The sequence below is a fragment of the Stomoxys calcitrans genome, chromosome 2 (assembly GCF_963082655.1).
Source record: "Stomoxys calcitrans chromosome 2, idStoCalc2.1, whole genome shotgun sequence".
Classification (NCBI taxonomy): Eukaryota; Metazoa; Arthropoda; class Insecta; order Diptera; family Muscidae; genus Stomoxys; species Stomoxys calcitrans.
In genome coordinates, this window is record NC_081553.1 from 129,850,900 (window position 1) to 129,868,141 (window position 17,242).

At 38.9% G+C, this 17,242-nt stretch overlaps 1 protein-coding gene across 5 annotated transcripts in view; it reads right to left on the reverse strand.

Moving 5' to 3' along the window:
* Positions 1 to 17,242, reverse strand: part of LOC106085907 (serine-rich adhesin for platelets) — a 170,219-nt gene that overhangs the window by 56,621 nt on the left and 96,356 nt on the right. For 3 of the 5 annotated variants that reach the window (XM_013250380.2, XM_013250375.2, XM_013250381.2), the window contains exons 3-5: positions 16,235 to 16,346; positions 15,419 to 15,983; positions 5,097 to 5,165 (exon numbers count right to left, since the gene is read on the reverse strand). In XM_013250380.2, the coding sequence (XP_013105834.2) occupies positions 5,097 to 5,165; positions 15,419 to 15,983; positions 16,235 to 16,346 (746 nt within the window). The remainder of the gene's footprint in view (positions 1 to 5,096; positions 5,166 to 15,418; positions 15,984 to 16,234; positions 16,347 to 17,242) is intronic. The other 2 variants (XM_013250382.2, XM_013250383.2) reach the window with 1 other exon arrangement.

A 17,242-nucleotide genomic window follows, 5' to 3' on the forward strand; every position in this document is an offset into this window, starting at 1 on the left:
ATAGTTCCCTTATAAACCAATCTTCCTATTTTTCTTCTTGAGCTAATATATGGCGCAATTCTCATGGCGTCTATTGTGGTCTCCAACATCCTAGTCATGTATATTCCGAATGTATCTATCTCATCTCCCCCTTGGGGGAGAAAAAGTTTTCTAGCTTAATAACCGCAGAAATGGTATAGGGTACTGGTGTCCCAAATTTTCCCATTCCGGTGTACTGATTATTATATGTCTTTAGCATATTTGGAGGCCTACGCCCATTGTTTGTGTTACTTAAGGCAACGGGGTATTTTGAGGTCTCTTGTAATTAAAAAAAAAAATGCTTTTAAGTTGAAAACAAAAATATGGCAACACTGTTCTATGCTAACCGATCAACTTGGCTTGGAGGAGCATCAACATTTTGGTAATATTTCCTACATTTAAATTGTACTGCCACATTTCGTGCCCCCATTGACTGCTGGCTTGTGTTGCTGTAGCCGTAGCTGTTGCGATGAATCCCATTTTTTTCGGACTGCTTGGCTTTTTGAAACCCGTTTGGCATTAGCTGCAAAATGTTTTCATGTTTTCAGGTTATTGGTTTGTTTTTTACTATGCCACTGGCACTATTCGGTTAAGCAGAGTATTAGAGTTGTGGAATGGTTAATCGGAGTATTTTTGTCCGTTTTTTTTTTGTTTTGTTTTTTGTAAGCAATTCTCTTTCCTGACTTTATTTTGACATTTTCAATGGATGTTTGCCTCATTGGCCAAGTGAGATACAGCTGCCTGAGGTATCGTCTGTTTCGGTCGGTAGGACGCTTGGTCAGACGTACCAGTGGACATTTAGTGTTGACTTTATGCTCCAGCGAAATGTCAATAACTGGCATACAACGAATGCGAAAGTGCAATACACAAGACATGTAAATGTGTGGCAACAAACGTGTTTGTGCCACCACTGAAAAGCAAACCCAAGACGGAACAAAAACTCAACGTCAATTCATAGCCCAGTTTCAAGGAATACATTTCCGTGTGACTATGGATATTAAAATTAACAAATTTTGGTTTTATGCTATCAATCATCCACATAAGTCTTCCCAGCCGGCGGATGTAGGCCTTTTTTTCATATGGCCTAATCTAGTAGTGCATTGGAGTAAAAACTTTGCTTGCAACTGCTAATTGGATATTTTAAAGTTACAGAAAAGAAAAACTTTACTAATATGCTCATTAAACCATGTACCATATCAATTTTTTTCCGTTTTCTTTTAAGATTAGAAAAACAACACTCAAGCGTATTTTTCATAACTTCTGGGTAATTTCAAGAGCAATCGTTATAATTTTAGGAACGTGCATATAGAGCAATATGAAGTTTTTTTTATATTTTTTTCAAAGACTGCTCAATCGACTTTATTGAAATTTTATGTGATCGTAATCTTTACTTTGTAATAAAGTTTTTAAAGCAAAATTCCCTGGCGTGATTCCGTATAAGATAAACAGAGACTTAGTGGGGTCTCTAGAAAAGGCATGGACACCATAAAAGGCATGAAAATACTACACTGTATATTTATGTGTATCACCAAACATCAACCAAACACAAATTTGTTAGTAAAAGCAGCAAAAAAGTTTGCTATAACAAGAAAAAGTCAGCTGAAATCGGGACAGCAATAATATTTTGCTAAAACAGCAAACATTTTCTGCTTTTTTTAGCCAGCAAAATGTTGATTTAGACTCAAAATGTCGAAATACATTTTTTTATACCCTTCACCATAGGATGGGGGTATACTAATTTCGTCATTGTGTTTGTAACACCTCGAAATAGGCGTCTAAGACTTTATAAAGTATATATATTCTTGATTTTCATGACATATTATGTCGATCTAGCCATGTCCGTCCGTCCGTCTGTCTATCGAAAGCACGCTAACTTGCAAAGGAATAAAGCTAGCCGCTTGAAATTTTGCACAAATACTTTTTCTTAGTGTAGGTCGATTGGGATTGTAAATGGGCCAAATCGGTCCATGTTTTTATATAGCTGCCATATAAACCGATCTGGGGTCTTGACTTCTTGAGCCTCTAGAGGGCGCAGTTCTCGTCCGATTTTACTGAAATTTTGCATGTGGTGTTTTGGTATGACTTCCAACAACTGTGTTGGTATTACATTCGACATCTGTGCTAAGTATGGTTCAAATCGGTTCATAACCTGGTATAGCTGCCATATAAAGCGATCTTGGATCTTGAGTTCCTGAGCCGCTAGAGAGCGCAATTCTCATCCAATTTGGCTAATATTTCGTGCAATCTCCGTCTGTTTGTCGAAAGCACGCTAACTTGCGAAGGAGTAAAGCTAGCCGCTTGAAATTTTGCACAAATACTTTTTATTAGTGTAGGTCGATTGGGATTGTAAATGGGCCAAATCAGTCCATGTTTTGATATAGCTGCCATATAAACCGATCTAGGATCTTGAGTTCTTGAGCCGCTAGAGGGCGCAGTTCTCATCTGATTTGGCTGAAATTTTGCAGGAGTTGTTTTGTTGTGACTTTCAACAACTGTGTTAAATCGGTACATAACCTAATATAGCTGCCATATAAACCCATCTGGGATATTGACTTCTTGAGCCTCTAGAGGACAAAATTCTAATCTGATTTGGCAGAAATTTTGTACAATGGCTTCTCCCATGACCTTCAACATGCGTGTTCAATATGGTCTGAATCAATCAATAGCTTCATACAGCTGCCATATAAACCGATCTCCCGATTTTGCTTCTTGAGTCCCTACAAGGCGAAATTCTTATCCGAATACACCGAAATATTACACAATGACATCTACAATGTTCAGCATTGAATTCATTAATGGTCCGAATCTTACTATAATTTGATATAGCTCGAATTGCATAACAGTTCTTATTCATTCTTCTTTGTTTGCCTAAAGATACCACGCGAAGAACTCGATAAAATGGGAGGGTATATAAGATTCGGCCCGGCCGAACTATGCACGCTTTTACTTGTTTTTTATTGCTAAAGTTTTTCGTATAGGGGACGATTGCAACATATTCCTGGCGGAGGTCTTTGTAATTGCCAGGTCTACGGAGATCGTGAGCAAAGAATCAATACAATACAAGCATAGGCTCTAAAACGCTATGTCGCTGTTGGTAATATTTGGGATGACTGTACATTGTCAATATTTTCAACAACGTCTGTTTATGATGATGTCACCATTGGTGCATAATTTTGCAGCGTCTTTTTTTGTCTGTGTAAAGCAGCATCTATGTTTGTGTTGTCTCACAAGGTAAGGCGTGTAATCTTTCCTGGTTCTCCATTACAGACGATTAACCGCCTCTGTAATATATCTATTGTGGACTCCGTTAACGATATAAAGAAACGTGGTTCAACAGATGGAGCTCAGTAGCAGGTTGAAAGCATACAACTATGGGCAAATGCTCGTATTGAAACATAGATGCTCTACACTGGTAAAAAAGACGCTGCAAAACTATGCACCAATGGTGATATTCTCATAAATAGGCGTTGTTGAAAATATTGACAATGTGTGGAGATGATTATGTGATAAAGAAACGTGGTTCACCAGATGGAGCTCAGTAGCAGGTTGAAAGCATACAACTATGGACAAACGCTCGTATGCTCTATACTGGTAAAACAAGACGCTGCAAAATTGTGCACCAATGGTGTCATTATCATAAGCAGGCGTTGTTGAAAATATTGACAATGTGTGGGGATGATTATGTAATAAAGAAACGTGGATCAACAGATGGAACTCAGTAGCAGGTTGAAAGCATAGAACTATGGACAAACGCTCGTAAAAAAAGACGCTGAAAAATTATGCACCAATGGGGTCATTATCATAAACAAGCGTTTTTGAAAATATTGACAATGAGCGGGGATGATTATGTTAATTGCATGTACCGATCGTTGCGGACATCATCCCCACAAAATGTATATTTATACCAATCTGAAGTTTTTATTACTCTTAAAACATTGTATGCACGTTTCATAGGCGTCGGTAGTGCAATTAAGGCGTTTGTAAATACACAATCATGCGATGGATGGAACACAGCAACCAAAAACGGTCCTTGGAATAATAACAGCACACATTTTGCTATGTACATATATGGCTCGCAATACACGTTAGAAATGACAAAATTTATCGCTGGTGTCATATAGCGGACGCCGCGGAATATCGTCCTTATTTTCTCTTCCAATGTCTGTCCTAAATTATTGTATGATTAAGACTTTGGGATCTATTTTCAGAGTAGTAAAGAGAGCTCAAGCCAGACAGATTTATATCCTCCATCCTGTCATTGAAGTGGCACCAGAGGGTACTTTGATGAAAAGTACCCTCTTCCAAACTTATCTAACATAATTAAGTTAAGTTAAACCATAATTTATTACCTCATCTTTCTCCTAGAAAAAGGATAAAGCATCACTTGTATTTTTTATTCTAAAGGCAAACGATAAAACAATTAAATGCATCATTCCACAAGCTCAGTTCTTAAAATACATTAAACAACTATCCAGCACTTGATGTGTTTCTAATATCCATTAAATTTACTATGAATTCTATATCATTAAATATTAATGCAGTAAGGATCTAATTCGAATAAAATAACCATGAATTATGAATGATAAATTGATGACACGTTAGCACAATGGGGAGTATAACACATTTTAGCCAATGATTTTGAAATTTCATCTGATCTTTAAAATACATGATGAATGATGTTGAACACGAAAAACTTCAATAACTTCCAAATGCCATAACAAATATTGCGATGAGAAATGAAGCCATGACTGAGGACTATAGAAAAAACAGGGGGGTGTAAGTAGATCTAAAATGAGCATGAAGTTTGGGAATTGTAACTACATCTCATTAAAAGGCATTTAAGCGTGATATATGTATGTTGGTCTCAAAACTCGCACTCGCATTATATGTAGATATTGTATTGTTTAAGTATATATTGTATTTTAACAAAAACAAAAATTGGTTTTAAGCTTGGGGATTTTCTTATAGCAATAACAAAGTCAACTCAACTACTTTATATGAAACGAAAATGTATTGAAAAAAAAACCAAAAGATAAACTGTTATAGACATAGTGTTTTTTTATTTTTTTGTTACATACAAAAGTTATTGAAAAAGTTGGCCATACGAGTGCCAAACATTTCAATAGAAGCCTTTTCCAAACTGAATTCTGTAAAAAGGTGAAGTAGTGTGGAAGTGTTATACATTTTGTTGTTGTTTAAAAACAGACAAAACAAAAAAGGAAAGAGAAGAAATCAAAAACAGAAAAAAACTAAATAATCTCAAAGCTGTAAAATAAATCAAAATTTAATGATTAAAATAATAAAAATTATTTTAAACTGAAAAATATACAAAAACCGTAAAGGAAAACAGAAGATCCATGTTATGATGATAATCCCTAATCATAAAACAATTAACCTATAACTCTTTAGACTGTGTTTAGTTAGTTGTGCTGCCTGCTTTCAGCATTTGGTGTTATTGCAGAGAAGTCACCAATGCAAAAGGATGAAATCCTTTTGTTCGATTAGCAAACAATAGTAATTTCTGGCGTCACGTTAGAGTCCACCAATGACGATGAACGCCTGCGTTTGAATCCTTACGAAAACATCAGAAAACTTAATCTCTCGCTAAGTGGTGTGGCATTCCAACACGCCGTTCAGACTTGGTAATAAAAATAAGGTCACTAACCATTGAGCTTAAAATTTTTATCATTGACAACTTTGAAATTTTTATGGCTTTGGTACAGGCCCATCCTTCTACTGAGATAAAGCAGGAAGTCTGAGAACGGTAGCAGACAAAGTGATCGTATCCTATGGCGATCAGCGTAGCGGCAGAAGCCATTGTATTAATATATCACGTTAGCTGAACTGTTTAAAACCGGAGGGGACACTCTGATGAGGCAGTATGTGTGCAGATAGTGTCTGAGAAAGTCGAGTAAGGCCAAGATTGATCTTCGGCGCTCCTTCTAAAATCTCTATAAAAAGTTTTCGAGAAAAATCATCACTTGATCTTTCCGTCGGAGATTTGGTCATCTCGGTTTGCGTGAACCACCGTGATCGCCCTTAAGCGTGATATATTCTTCGCTGGACCTTCTTCATTCATTTTCGCTGGACCTTCTTCATTCATTTAATACGTTTAAATATGCTATTGTCGTCATACAGCTTTGACAGTTCGTGATTCGTACAACGCAGATACTCTCCATCAATGCAAACTGGTCCATAAATTTTTAGAAAAATCTTTCTCTCAAACACTGTCTTGTCTGCTTTCACAAATACCCATGCCCCGAACCCATATAACAAAGCTGATAGTATCAGTGTCTTTTAAAGTGTAATCCTCGTCTTTCTAGAGGTTTCTATGTTTCTAAATTGCTTTCTTGATTCAAAGTAGCATCTGTTTGCCAATACTATTATTTGCTTTACTTAAAAACTGGTGTCATTTATTCCGGTTACGGCAATGCCGAGGTAGTGTGATTCCCAACTTTCTCCATTTTCTTTATGTGCTCGGGTGTACAAGATGTTGTGGGAGTTGATAGCATACATTTTGTGTTACCACCTTACCACCATTGCCTGCCAGAACTAATTTCATTGATTGTCTTTCGATTACTTGTCAATTCTACTTAGGGTGAACGATCTATGATATCGACGCCGTCGGTATAAGCAAGTGTTCTCCTGTGAGTAGTGTGCCATTCCTATTAACATCTACATCTCGTATAATCTTCTGCAGCAGGATATTAAAGAGATCACACGACATCTTACTCCTTGTCTGAAACCTCATTGGACATTGAATTGAACGAAAAGAGTCTTTCCTATTCTTACTGAGGAACTCGTATCATCAAGTGTCATCCTGCAAAGTCTTATTAATTTTGCAGGGATACCAAACCCAAACATGGCTTGAAATACCTTTGAACGCATAGGGCTGTTGAAGGTGGTTTTCCAGTCAACAAAGAGATGGTAGGTGTTGATTTTTCATTCTCGGGTCTTTTCCAGGATCTGGCGCAGCATGAATATCTAGTCTATAGTGGATTTACCGGGTCTTAAGCATTGGTACAAATGCAAATGTGCCCATAAACATTCCATTAAGGAACAGCGGGGATACTTCACTCATATCAATGAGTACTGTCCAATACAATTTTAAGCTCAATGATAAGGGACCTCCTTTTTATTGCCGAGTCCGAACGGAGCGACGCAGCGTAGTAGAGATGTTTATATGGCTGATTACCAAAGGTAAATACCTCACAAGAGTCGCCAGCACTAGGAGGGAAAACCACCGCCGAATATTCTTTCTGATGTCGCCGTGATTGGTAGGTTTTAATCTTTCACACAGTACGCTTGAGAGTATCTTGTATGCGAAGAGAAGGAGACTTATTCCTCGATAGTTGACACATTTCGTCTTGTCTCCTTTTTTGTTTACGGGACATAGTATGCTGAGGTTCCAATCATCGGTTATGCGTTTTTCTAGCCAGATCGCGCAGACAAGCTGATGCATACGACTTATCAGCGTCTTCCCTCAGTTCAGAAGACAACCTGTCGGTTCTTGCTGCCTTGTTCTTCAGTAGGGTCACTGCTACTTGGACCTCATTCTGACTAGGAGGTAAACATTTTATATCACCTACAGGAATTGGTTCTGCCATATCCTCCTCGCCGCCAATTTATGGATGAAAAATTACAGAATCGAATGAACCACGAGCTGTATGATGACGTTGGCATAGATAAACATTTCAAAAATGCAATTAATGCGTTGGTTAGGTTATGTTGTCAAAGTGAATGCAGTTACGTTGCTGGTTAACACAGAAGGGGAAGATCAAAACTCCGACGGAGAAACCATTTGGGGTAAGACATCTCAAAATTAAATTTTAGGTACGGAGATTGAGAAAAAGCGCAGAAATCGCGACGCTTAAAAATCGTTTTTTTTTTAATTAACTCAAGAAGTCTTCGACGGCTAACAATGTCAGTAAGTTTCTTAGTGATCGCACTATCTCTGTTATTATAGGTGAGTATTTATGCGAAATATAGGAATTGACCGCAATGTGTCCGAAGACTTTGTCCTTTTATCATTTTTCGAATGCGATCTTCTCATTTGTGGATGACAGCAACATTTGTCATTCATATTCATCTGAGGATAGTTCAATTCTAAAACATTAAAGACAAGAGACGAATTAAGGAAGGGTGGAGACGAATTTACAGGGTAAAGCTTAATGCCCGGAAGACTTCGTCTTGAAGCTATGTGGACTTACCACCTCACGTAATAGCTTACCAATACTCTGTCTGAACTCGAGATAATCCAATAAAAATTTTTCTTGATTTTTCCAATATCAATTATTTGGTGCAACAAAATATCGATTAATTCAATCAGAAACATAAACAGTACGAGTAAAAAAAATCATTTTCAAAACAGCCTAGTGGGGTGTCTGGCTGCTACATGTTTCCTCTGCTTGTCGATGGTCAGTCTGTCAGACTGTCTCCATTTGGTTTATGATTATTAGCAAATGATGATGACGGCAAGCCATTTAAACGAACGCTCTCAGTGGCAGTGGCGCAAGCTATATTATTGGTGAATTGTTTTAATAAAGGCTGGAACTTTCTTCTCTTTTTGGAGTAATAAAAGCTAAATGTCTATCTAACCTCGTTTAATGGTCATTTAAATGATTATAGATATGACATGAATATGAGAAAGGCCGCTGGTCTGCCTGCAATGCCATCAATTTACAAAACGGACGATCAACCGACCAACCGTCCTAACTTGTGGTTATGTATTTGGCGCATTTAAAAGGCGGCGGTAGGAAAGACACAGAAGCCGTCATTTATACTTTCACTGGATAAATATGATTATCGCATTGTAAATTAAACACAAATTACGATCATTGTCAATGTATTTGATATTAATTGAATTGAAAGGATTTATGTAGGAAATCAACATTAGCTGACTCATAGCGAAATTTTATATTAAATTAAAATAAAATGGTTTAATAGTGGAATTGGAGAAATATATGGGCAGACCACGGCCGCGCCAAAGTTGGCAGGTATGCCAATAACGCTAAACAATTTTCAGCCGTAGTTACCCCCTCACTTTTGTTGGCGACATTTTTCTATCGTGTAAAACCTCTGCTTGTATAACCTAACTACTTCAAAACATGTAACATACAACGGCGATCCGGTATCGTTTTTGCTATGACCAATCCTGGCACCAGTGCAGACTGGAGTGAGGGCATTCGCGATTCGTTTTCCTGAGAGGGACGAATGGAGGGTGGATGGTGTACTTGAGGAGGATGAGACCGCGATGTACACAAGTGGCTCCAAGATGGCTCAGGGACTGGATTGGGGATCTACTCTGATTCCCTCAATATCAGTATGTCTCTGAGACTGCCGGACTGTGCCATTGCAGTGGCCGTAAGAGAAATTCTGGTAAGAGGCTTACCGGCCTCGAAACTCAGAATTTTTGTGGAAAGTATGGCGGCGATCAAGGTCTTGATGTCGAGGATGGTGGGGTCGAGATGCGTTGCGGACTGTTTGGAATCCCTGATTGGCTCCGGACCCACGATGTGACGCTGACATGGGTTTCTGGGCATGAGGGAATTCCAGGAAATGAGAGGCCGGACGAGTGCGCCAGGAGGGGTTCTTCTGCGCCGGGCAGACCAGTCATCGGTCTTGCCTACGTGCCATTTGTTGAGCTACTGAACACAGTAGATGGAATGGACAGGGTGGTCTCGGTGGCGAGGTGGGACTCGGTAGATGGTTGCCAGACTGCGAAAGCGCTATGGCCTGTCCTCGACCGGAGGAGAACGAGGGAGTTGCTGGCATTCGATAAGTGGTCGATGAGTACTTTGACAGGGGTCACGGACACTTTGACATAGGCCGCATGGCGACGCACAATGACTTCTGTGGGAGTTGCCTCGATGAGAATGAGGAGGAGACTATTGAGCACTTGCTGTGTTCCTGTTCGGGTCTGCAGAGACGTAGTCTCCCGTTTCTGTGGAGCCGTTTTTTCTGTGATCTGGGTGAACTTGCAAACGTACCTCTAGTATCTCTCCTGAGGTTTGTTGAGGGAACAGAATGGTTCCGACCGGGGGTGCCACAAGCTTCAGCGCAGGTAGATTCGTGCATGCGTAAGACGTGTGATTCTTCACTTCCAAGCGTAGCAATGGACTTATTGAGAGGCGAGTTCGACAAACATTTTTTTACGTTCGGGACCGGCCTAAATCGTGCGATTTAACGCCTTTAGACTATTTTTGTGGGGTATGGTTAAAGCTCATGTCTATGCAGTCAAGCCCGCTTCAATTGACGCATTGAAAGACAACATTGAAGCATTTATTCGTGAGATACCGGCCGAAATGGTGGAAAGGGTTTGTCAAAATTGGACTAAGTGGATGGACCATTTGGGGCGCAGTCACGGTCAACACTTCCATGATATAATTTGCAAGCATTAACATTAACATTATGGACCGTACTATCGATTCAAATGAAGATTACGTGCAATTTTCTGAATTTTATGTGTTATTTTTTTTGAAAATATTTCCTTTAACTCTTAAAAAATCACCCTTTATATAGTGCCAGTGTGGACTGGGCACCTGAGCAAGACCCAGACCCGCTAGAATGCTGTTTTACGAACTGTGACGGATTGTCTCCTCTTGAATGGAAACAGTCAACTGCTAACGGTAGAATGGCGTTCTTGGAGACTATCAGCTGCCCACATCACTTTAGAAGTTAACCATCCCTGCAAACTGAGTTGTTTTGTTTTCTTAAAGTTCTGCCAAAAGCAGCCCACTTCACGTCCTACTGGGCTAGGTTAGGTAACCCAACTTAACTGAAGCTGAGTTGTATTTTTAGTTTTCTCACCACATACAGATTTTGTGAACCGTTAACAAATGACACACTTATTTCCACTATTTTTTTTTTTCATCCCACTGTGCGACGTGCTTCCCTTGCCTATGTAAGGAAGATTTGGTGCCGAATACTTTCAAAATTTCTAGCAAAGTAAGCAAATAGACGTGCCATCTACCACCGATGTCACCGATGTCATATAGCTATGGTCTAACTATTATACCTGAGAATATCTCTGAGAGTGCTGGCAAACTTCATCTCGACAAATTAGCCATGTCGTCAGGATAAATATGGAACTGGTCGTAGTAGGTCTCTTAGTAAATATGTTATTAATTACGCTTACAACCTTTAAAGTGTTGAAAAACGTAGCGAATCACACTTGACCAGCTAGGTAAGTGTATATTTCTATATACTAATAATACTACAAAACAACCATAGTATAAACTGCTCTGTGGAGGTAATGCTCAGTTACTTTTTATCAAACCATCGCACAGTGGGAAAAATCGAAAAAAAAGTAGTAAAAAATGCGCCGTATGAAAGCCGGGGGAGATAACTCTTCGAAACTTTGTATGGTTTGAACTGATATGTTATAGAGATGATGTGCAATATTTCAAGGTGATGTGCAATATTTCAATATTTCCCACAGTGGTCCAGACGCCTTTTGGCAAGTAAATAAATATGGTCACCTCGGCCGTGTTCGGGCTGCCAAATCATTTTTGTTGGTTAGTGCTCAAAAATCCCTACAATAAAGTCCGCTTAAGGTCTACAATATCTCTTCTGGTATCGGGAATTTTTGATTTGCTGCAATTTTGTGAAAACGAAAATTCAAATTGAAAATATTGTAAGAACATAATATTTTGTTTTAATACTGCAGGAATTTTTTACAAAAATACCAGATATACACATTTTGGGCAAAGATGACTGCTAAATCTGGGCAAAGATGATTGATAAATTAGTAAGCTGACCGTGGAGACGGCCAATAATGTTTGGTGTAAAAAAATTTTCCATGAGTTTAGGGATATATGAAGTACAAAAATCGTAAACCCGAATGGGGTGTCTGGGCTTTGCGTTTTGAGAACTGGGTAATGTTTTGGGCGAAAATTGGCTTGTCGAAAGTCGCCAACTTCTTATATAAAAAAAAACAAAACAAAACAAAACACTTTCTAACAATTCTTAGGAGTGAGATTGCTGGAAGGAGGCCACCGTAGCAAAGAGGTTACCATGTCCGCAAATGACGATGAACGCCTGGGTTCGAATACTGGCGAAAACATCAGAAACAAATTGTGAGTGGTGGTTATGCCCTCCTAATGCTGCCGACATTTGTAAGGTACTATGCCTTGGAAAAACTTCCTCCTAACAAGGGTCGCACTGCGGCACGCCGTTCAGATTCGGCTATAAAAAGGAGGTCCCTTATCATTGAGCTTAATCTTTAATCGGACAGCACTCATTGATATCTGAGAAGTTTGCCCTGGTTCCTTAATGGACACATCTGAGTTTACAGATTTTTCTATATTCAAAAAAAATAATTTATGATTTTTGACAACATGTGCGATCATTAAAATCCACTTTTCTTCACTAAATGGTCATAAAATATTAAGAAAAATAATTTTTTTTTTTTGTTTTTGTTGGAAAAACATGGTGGCTCAGGAAATTAAAAGCTATTTTTAAATAATTTAAGATATTTAAAATTTTTAAAAATTCTTTTTGTTTTTAATTTATAAACAAATTTCACACAAGTAAAAACGTTAAGTTCGGCCGGGCCGAACTTTGGATACCCACCACCTCGGGTATATATGTAAACCACCTTTCATCAAAATCCGGTGAAAATTGCATATCTTATGTCCCATAGCAGTTATATCGAAATATGGTCCGATTAGGACCAAATGCTAATAAGTACAAGTCATTGTGTATAACAAAATATTGGTCTTTTTAGTAGCTATATCCAAAAATAAATTGATTTGAACCAAATACAACATGAATGGCGAAAAGCCTAACAAAAGTTACTGTGTCAAATTTCAGTAAAATCGGATTATAAATGCTCCTGTTTTGGAGCCAAGACTTTAAATCGAGATATCGGTCTATATGGCAGCTATATGCAAATCTTGATCGATCTGTTCCATATTGCAGAAGTATGTCAAGGGGCTTAACTTAACTCACTGTCCCAAATTTCGGCGACTTCGGACAATAAATTCGCCTTTTTTGGGCCCAAAACCAATAAAAGGCGAGGGATCGCTCTATATGGCAGCTTATGGCTTAACCTAACTCACTGTCCCAAATTTCGGCGACATCGGACAATAAATGCGCCTTTTATGGGCCCAAAACCTTAAACCGGGAGATCGGTCTATATGGCAGCTATATCCAATTCTAGACCGATCTGTGCCATATTGCAGAAGTATATCAAGGGGCTTAAATTAACTCACTGTCCCAAATTTCGGCGTCATCAGCAAATAAATGCGCCTTTTATGGCCCCAAAACCTTAAACCGGGAGATCGGTCTATATGGCAGCTATATCCAAATCTAGACCGATCTGTGCCATATTGCAGAAATATGTAAAGGGGCTTAACTTAACTCACTGTTCCAAATTTCGGCGACATCGGCAATAAATGTGGCTTTTATGGGCCTAAGACCCTAAATCGGCGGATTGGTCTATATGGTAGCTATATCCAAATCTGATCCGATCTGTGCCAAATTAAAGAAGGATCTTGAAGGGCCTAACACAACTAATTGTCCCAAATTTCAGCAAAATCGGATAATAAATGGGGCCTTTATGGGCCTAAGACCCCAAATCGGAAGATCCGCCTATATGGCAGCTATATCCAAATCTGGACCGATCAGGGCCAAATTGACGAAGGACGTCGAAGGGCCTAACATAACTCACTGTCCAAAATTTCAGTAAAATCGGATAATAAATGTGGCCTTTATGGGCCTAAGACTCTAAATCGGAAGATCCGCCTATATGGCAGCTACATCCAAATCTGGACCGATCTGGGCCAAATTGAGGAAAGATGTCGAAGGGCCTAATGCAACTCACTGTCACAAATTTCAGCAAAATCGGATAATAAGTGTGGCTTTTATTGGCCTAAGACCCTAAATCGGAGGATCGGTCTATATGGGGGCTATATCAAGATATAGTCCGATATAGCCAATCTTCGAACTGAACCTGCTTATGGACAAAAAAAATAATCAGTGCAATGTTTCAGCTCAATATATATTTTTTTCTAAGACTGTAGCGGGATTTCAACAGACAGACGGACAGACGGACGGACATAGATCTAGATCGTCTTAGATTTTTACGCTGATCAAGAATATATAGGGTCGGAAATGGATATTTCGATGTGTTGCAAACGGAATGACAAAATGAATAAACCTTCGGTGGTGGGTATAAAAATTACTATGGCAATATTAATGACATTTAACTGCATAATCGTTGTAAATTTTGTCACAAATCCAAATCATGCAAAAAATATCGAACTACAAATACCTTCGTATATAGCAAAATACAAAGCCTATCTCGGCCGAAATTCCAAAAAAATGTAATGTCGAAAGAACCCGAGACCAGAGTAGGTATTTGGGTAGGGATTCTCGGACCACAAATTTAGATTTGACAGCCGGAACAAGTTTTCGAAATGCCAAGGTGACCAACTTTGGGGGCCTGCCAAGAGGCGCCTGAACCATTCAGGGCATTGAAGTATTGCATATGATCTCGTTAACATCACAGCTCTGACCATTTTTTTCATATAAAATTGCAAAGAGTTATCTCTATACGTTCTCAAAAGTCGGTTTTTTTAGTAGTTTTTTTTTCGATTCTATCCCACAGTGCATTGGTTACAATAGGGCAACGAAAAAGTGTCAACAAGTATTGTTGCCAATTTTATTCAATCTTAACTGGACCGCTGACAAATGAAGTATTCAGTATCAGTTTGACCAAGTTCATCACCATTACTTTGTTCAATAGAAATATCACACAAAATATTGAAATCAAAACCCAATAGCCCACTTGTTCAATGGCATTCATTGAAAGGGAAAAGGAAGGAAAAGCTAAGGGTGAAGAAGCACGGCAAATATGCAAGTTATACAAAAATGACTCAATTCAAATCATGGGTTTTTTTATTTCTTTTTGCTATGGCCAGTATTTCCCCAAAGCTTTCTCTCCCCTCCAGCCCCACACAGTTCGGCCCAACATTTATAACAACAAATGACATAAATACATTATTTAATTTTGTTGTTGTTTTCCATGCCGTTGTTTGGAGGCTGGTGTCAGTATGAGTAATTGTTAATTTACACCACGTGCTTGCAATTTAAAATAATTCACACTCGATGCGTCCTCACCAACGGTGGTCAAATTACAACCAGCCCACTGGGTGCGTTGGACCACGATTTAGGCTACACAAGATGTTATTGTATGGAATGACTCAAACGATAAGGTAAATTTAAATTAGACAAACTGAAGAAGGCGCAGAAAAACAAAGTCAAAATTAATAATTAAACAAAAAAAAGCATTGTTTAAGATAATAATGAAAATAAAAACAACTTTAAAACATTGTTCAACAAAAAGAAATAATTTAATAAAGTTTTATCTTCGATTGCATTGGGGGGACTGACTCACCTTCTGTGGGTGCCATAAGCTTGACAAAGTTATCGGGAAAAACGCCAACTTTGCCTCTCAGTTCACCTTTCCACCAGCCCTTATCGGGCAATTCCGTGCTGTGTATGGTGATGATGTCGCCCACCTTGAGCTCGAGTTCGTCCTCATTCTGTGGAGCGTAGGGAAACTCAACACGACAAAATTCTCTATGCGGTTTGGGTGGTAAGCTGGGGGCCACATCATCCCCGCCCCCCGCCAGCAGGGATGAAGAAGAATTCGCCGAAATATTGGCCGACGAGTGCGAACCAGTCGTCGAATTGAGTAAATCTTCTTTGGAATTATGAAAACTAAGACGATTTAATTTCTTCGTTGTTGTCGTTATGGAGGATGATGATGTCGACGATGATGCCGTGTTCACTATAGACGATGATGCCGCCAACAGTGTCCCACTGGCGGCCGTTGGCTTTGCCAAAGATGGTGGCCGTTTGCTGGCAAATACCGGTGACGGTTCTATGACTTTAACAAAATTCGAAGGAAAAACACCGATTTTATTTTTTAGACGTCCACGCCACCAGCCTTCCTCAACCTAAATGTTTGTCGAATAGGAAAAGAGAAAACAAACCAATTAAAATAGAATGAAAATGTGAGGACAACAACAGAATAGAGTTGGGAAACCCCAAACACCAACAATCATGTGAGAGACGGCCTTGTTGTAGTCACAATTACCAGCGATACAAACACACAAACATGGTGGTGGTGGCCAGCCATCATCATCATCGTCAATGGTGTTTGGAGCCTTCGGTCCTCTGGTGTGTGTGTGTGTGTTCGAATACAAACCTCCCCTAGGAATTCAATGACATCACCCACATTCAGCGATAGTTCATCATCATTGACTTGCGTATAGCTGTAAACAACTTTGCAGCGCCGATTACTGGTTGATGTTTTGTCTCTGTAAAAAGAAAGCGAAGAACATATTCTGGACTTAGTTCATGCAACTTAAAGGAAGTGCCAATAAACAATAGACTTCATATGATTTCTGACGCCAATAAGGCATTAAGCCTACAGTGGCGTTAAAAAGATAAGCAGTCATTACATTGGAAACGGCGAAAAACTATGCTTGAAAAATAATTGTTATTATATTTTAGAATATTACTTGTTGGCACAATGTGCTTTGCTACAACCTCAAATAGCCTTTTAAAAATAGACTTTTTTTAATATTTTTAAGAAGATGCCCTTTTATTTGAATCCCAAAGGTTGTTTTGGGGGTGGAGCAGCCGCCACATTTCATCATATCATAGCAATTTCATACTCTACTGTCAAATACCTTTCCTTTGATACATATATTGTCCCATTCGATGATCAATACCGTTTGAGGGATATGGATGGGGCGTTTCTCCAAGTAGCTTGATTTTTAACAAATTCGCGTATGAGAGCTGCGATGTAAATTTCTGGCCTAATCATGAAAATGGAAATTTTTATCATTAAAGACGGCTTTAATGTTTTTCAAAGTATCCTCCTACGTGATTCATACACCATTTGTCGAAGCACTTTTTCCACTCTGATTGACACACATCCAAAACATGGTTATTAAACCCTACAAAAGCATTTTGTGGCTACGGAAATTTCTTTCAAATTTCATCAAAATCGGATGAAAAATTATTCTTTTATGGGCTCAATACTCTATATAGGGAGATAGGTCTATATGGCAGCTATATCCAAATATGGTCCGATCTGAACGATGTTCGACACAAAGGTGGAGAGGTCTATCAATAATAATTGGACCTTTTATGGCCTCAATACCCTATATCGGGAGATCGGGCGTTCGGTCTATAGGGCAGCTATATC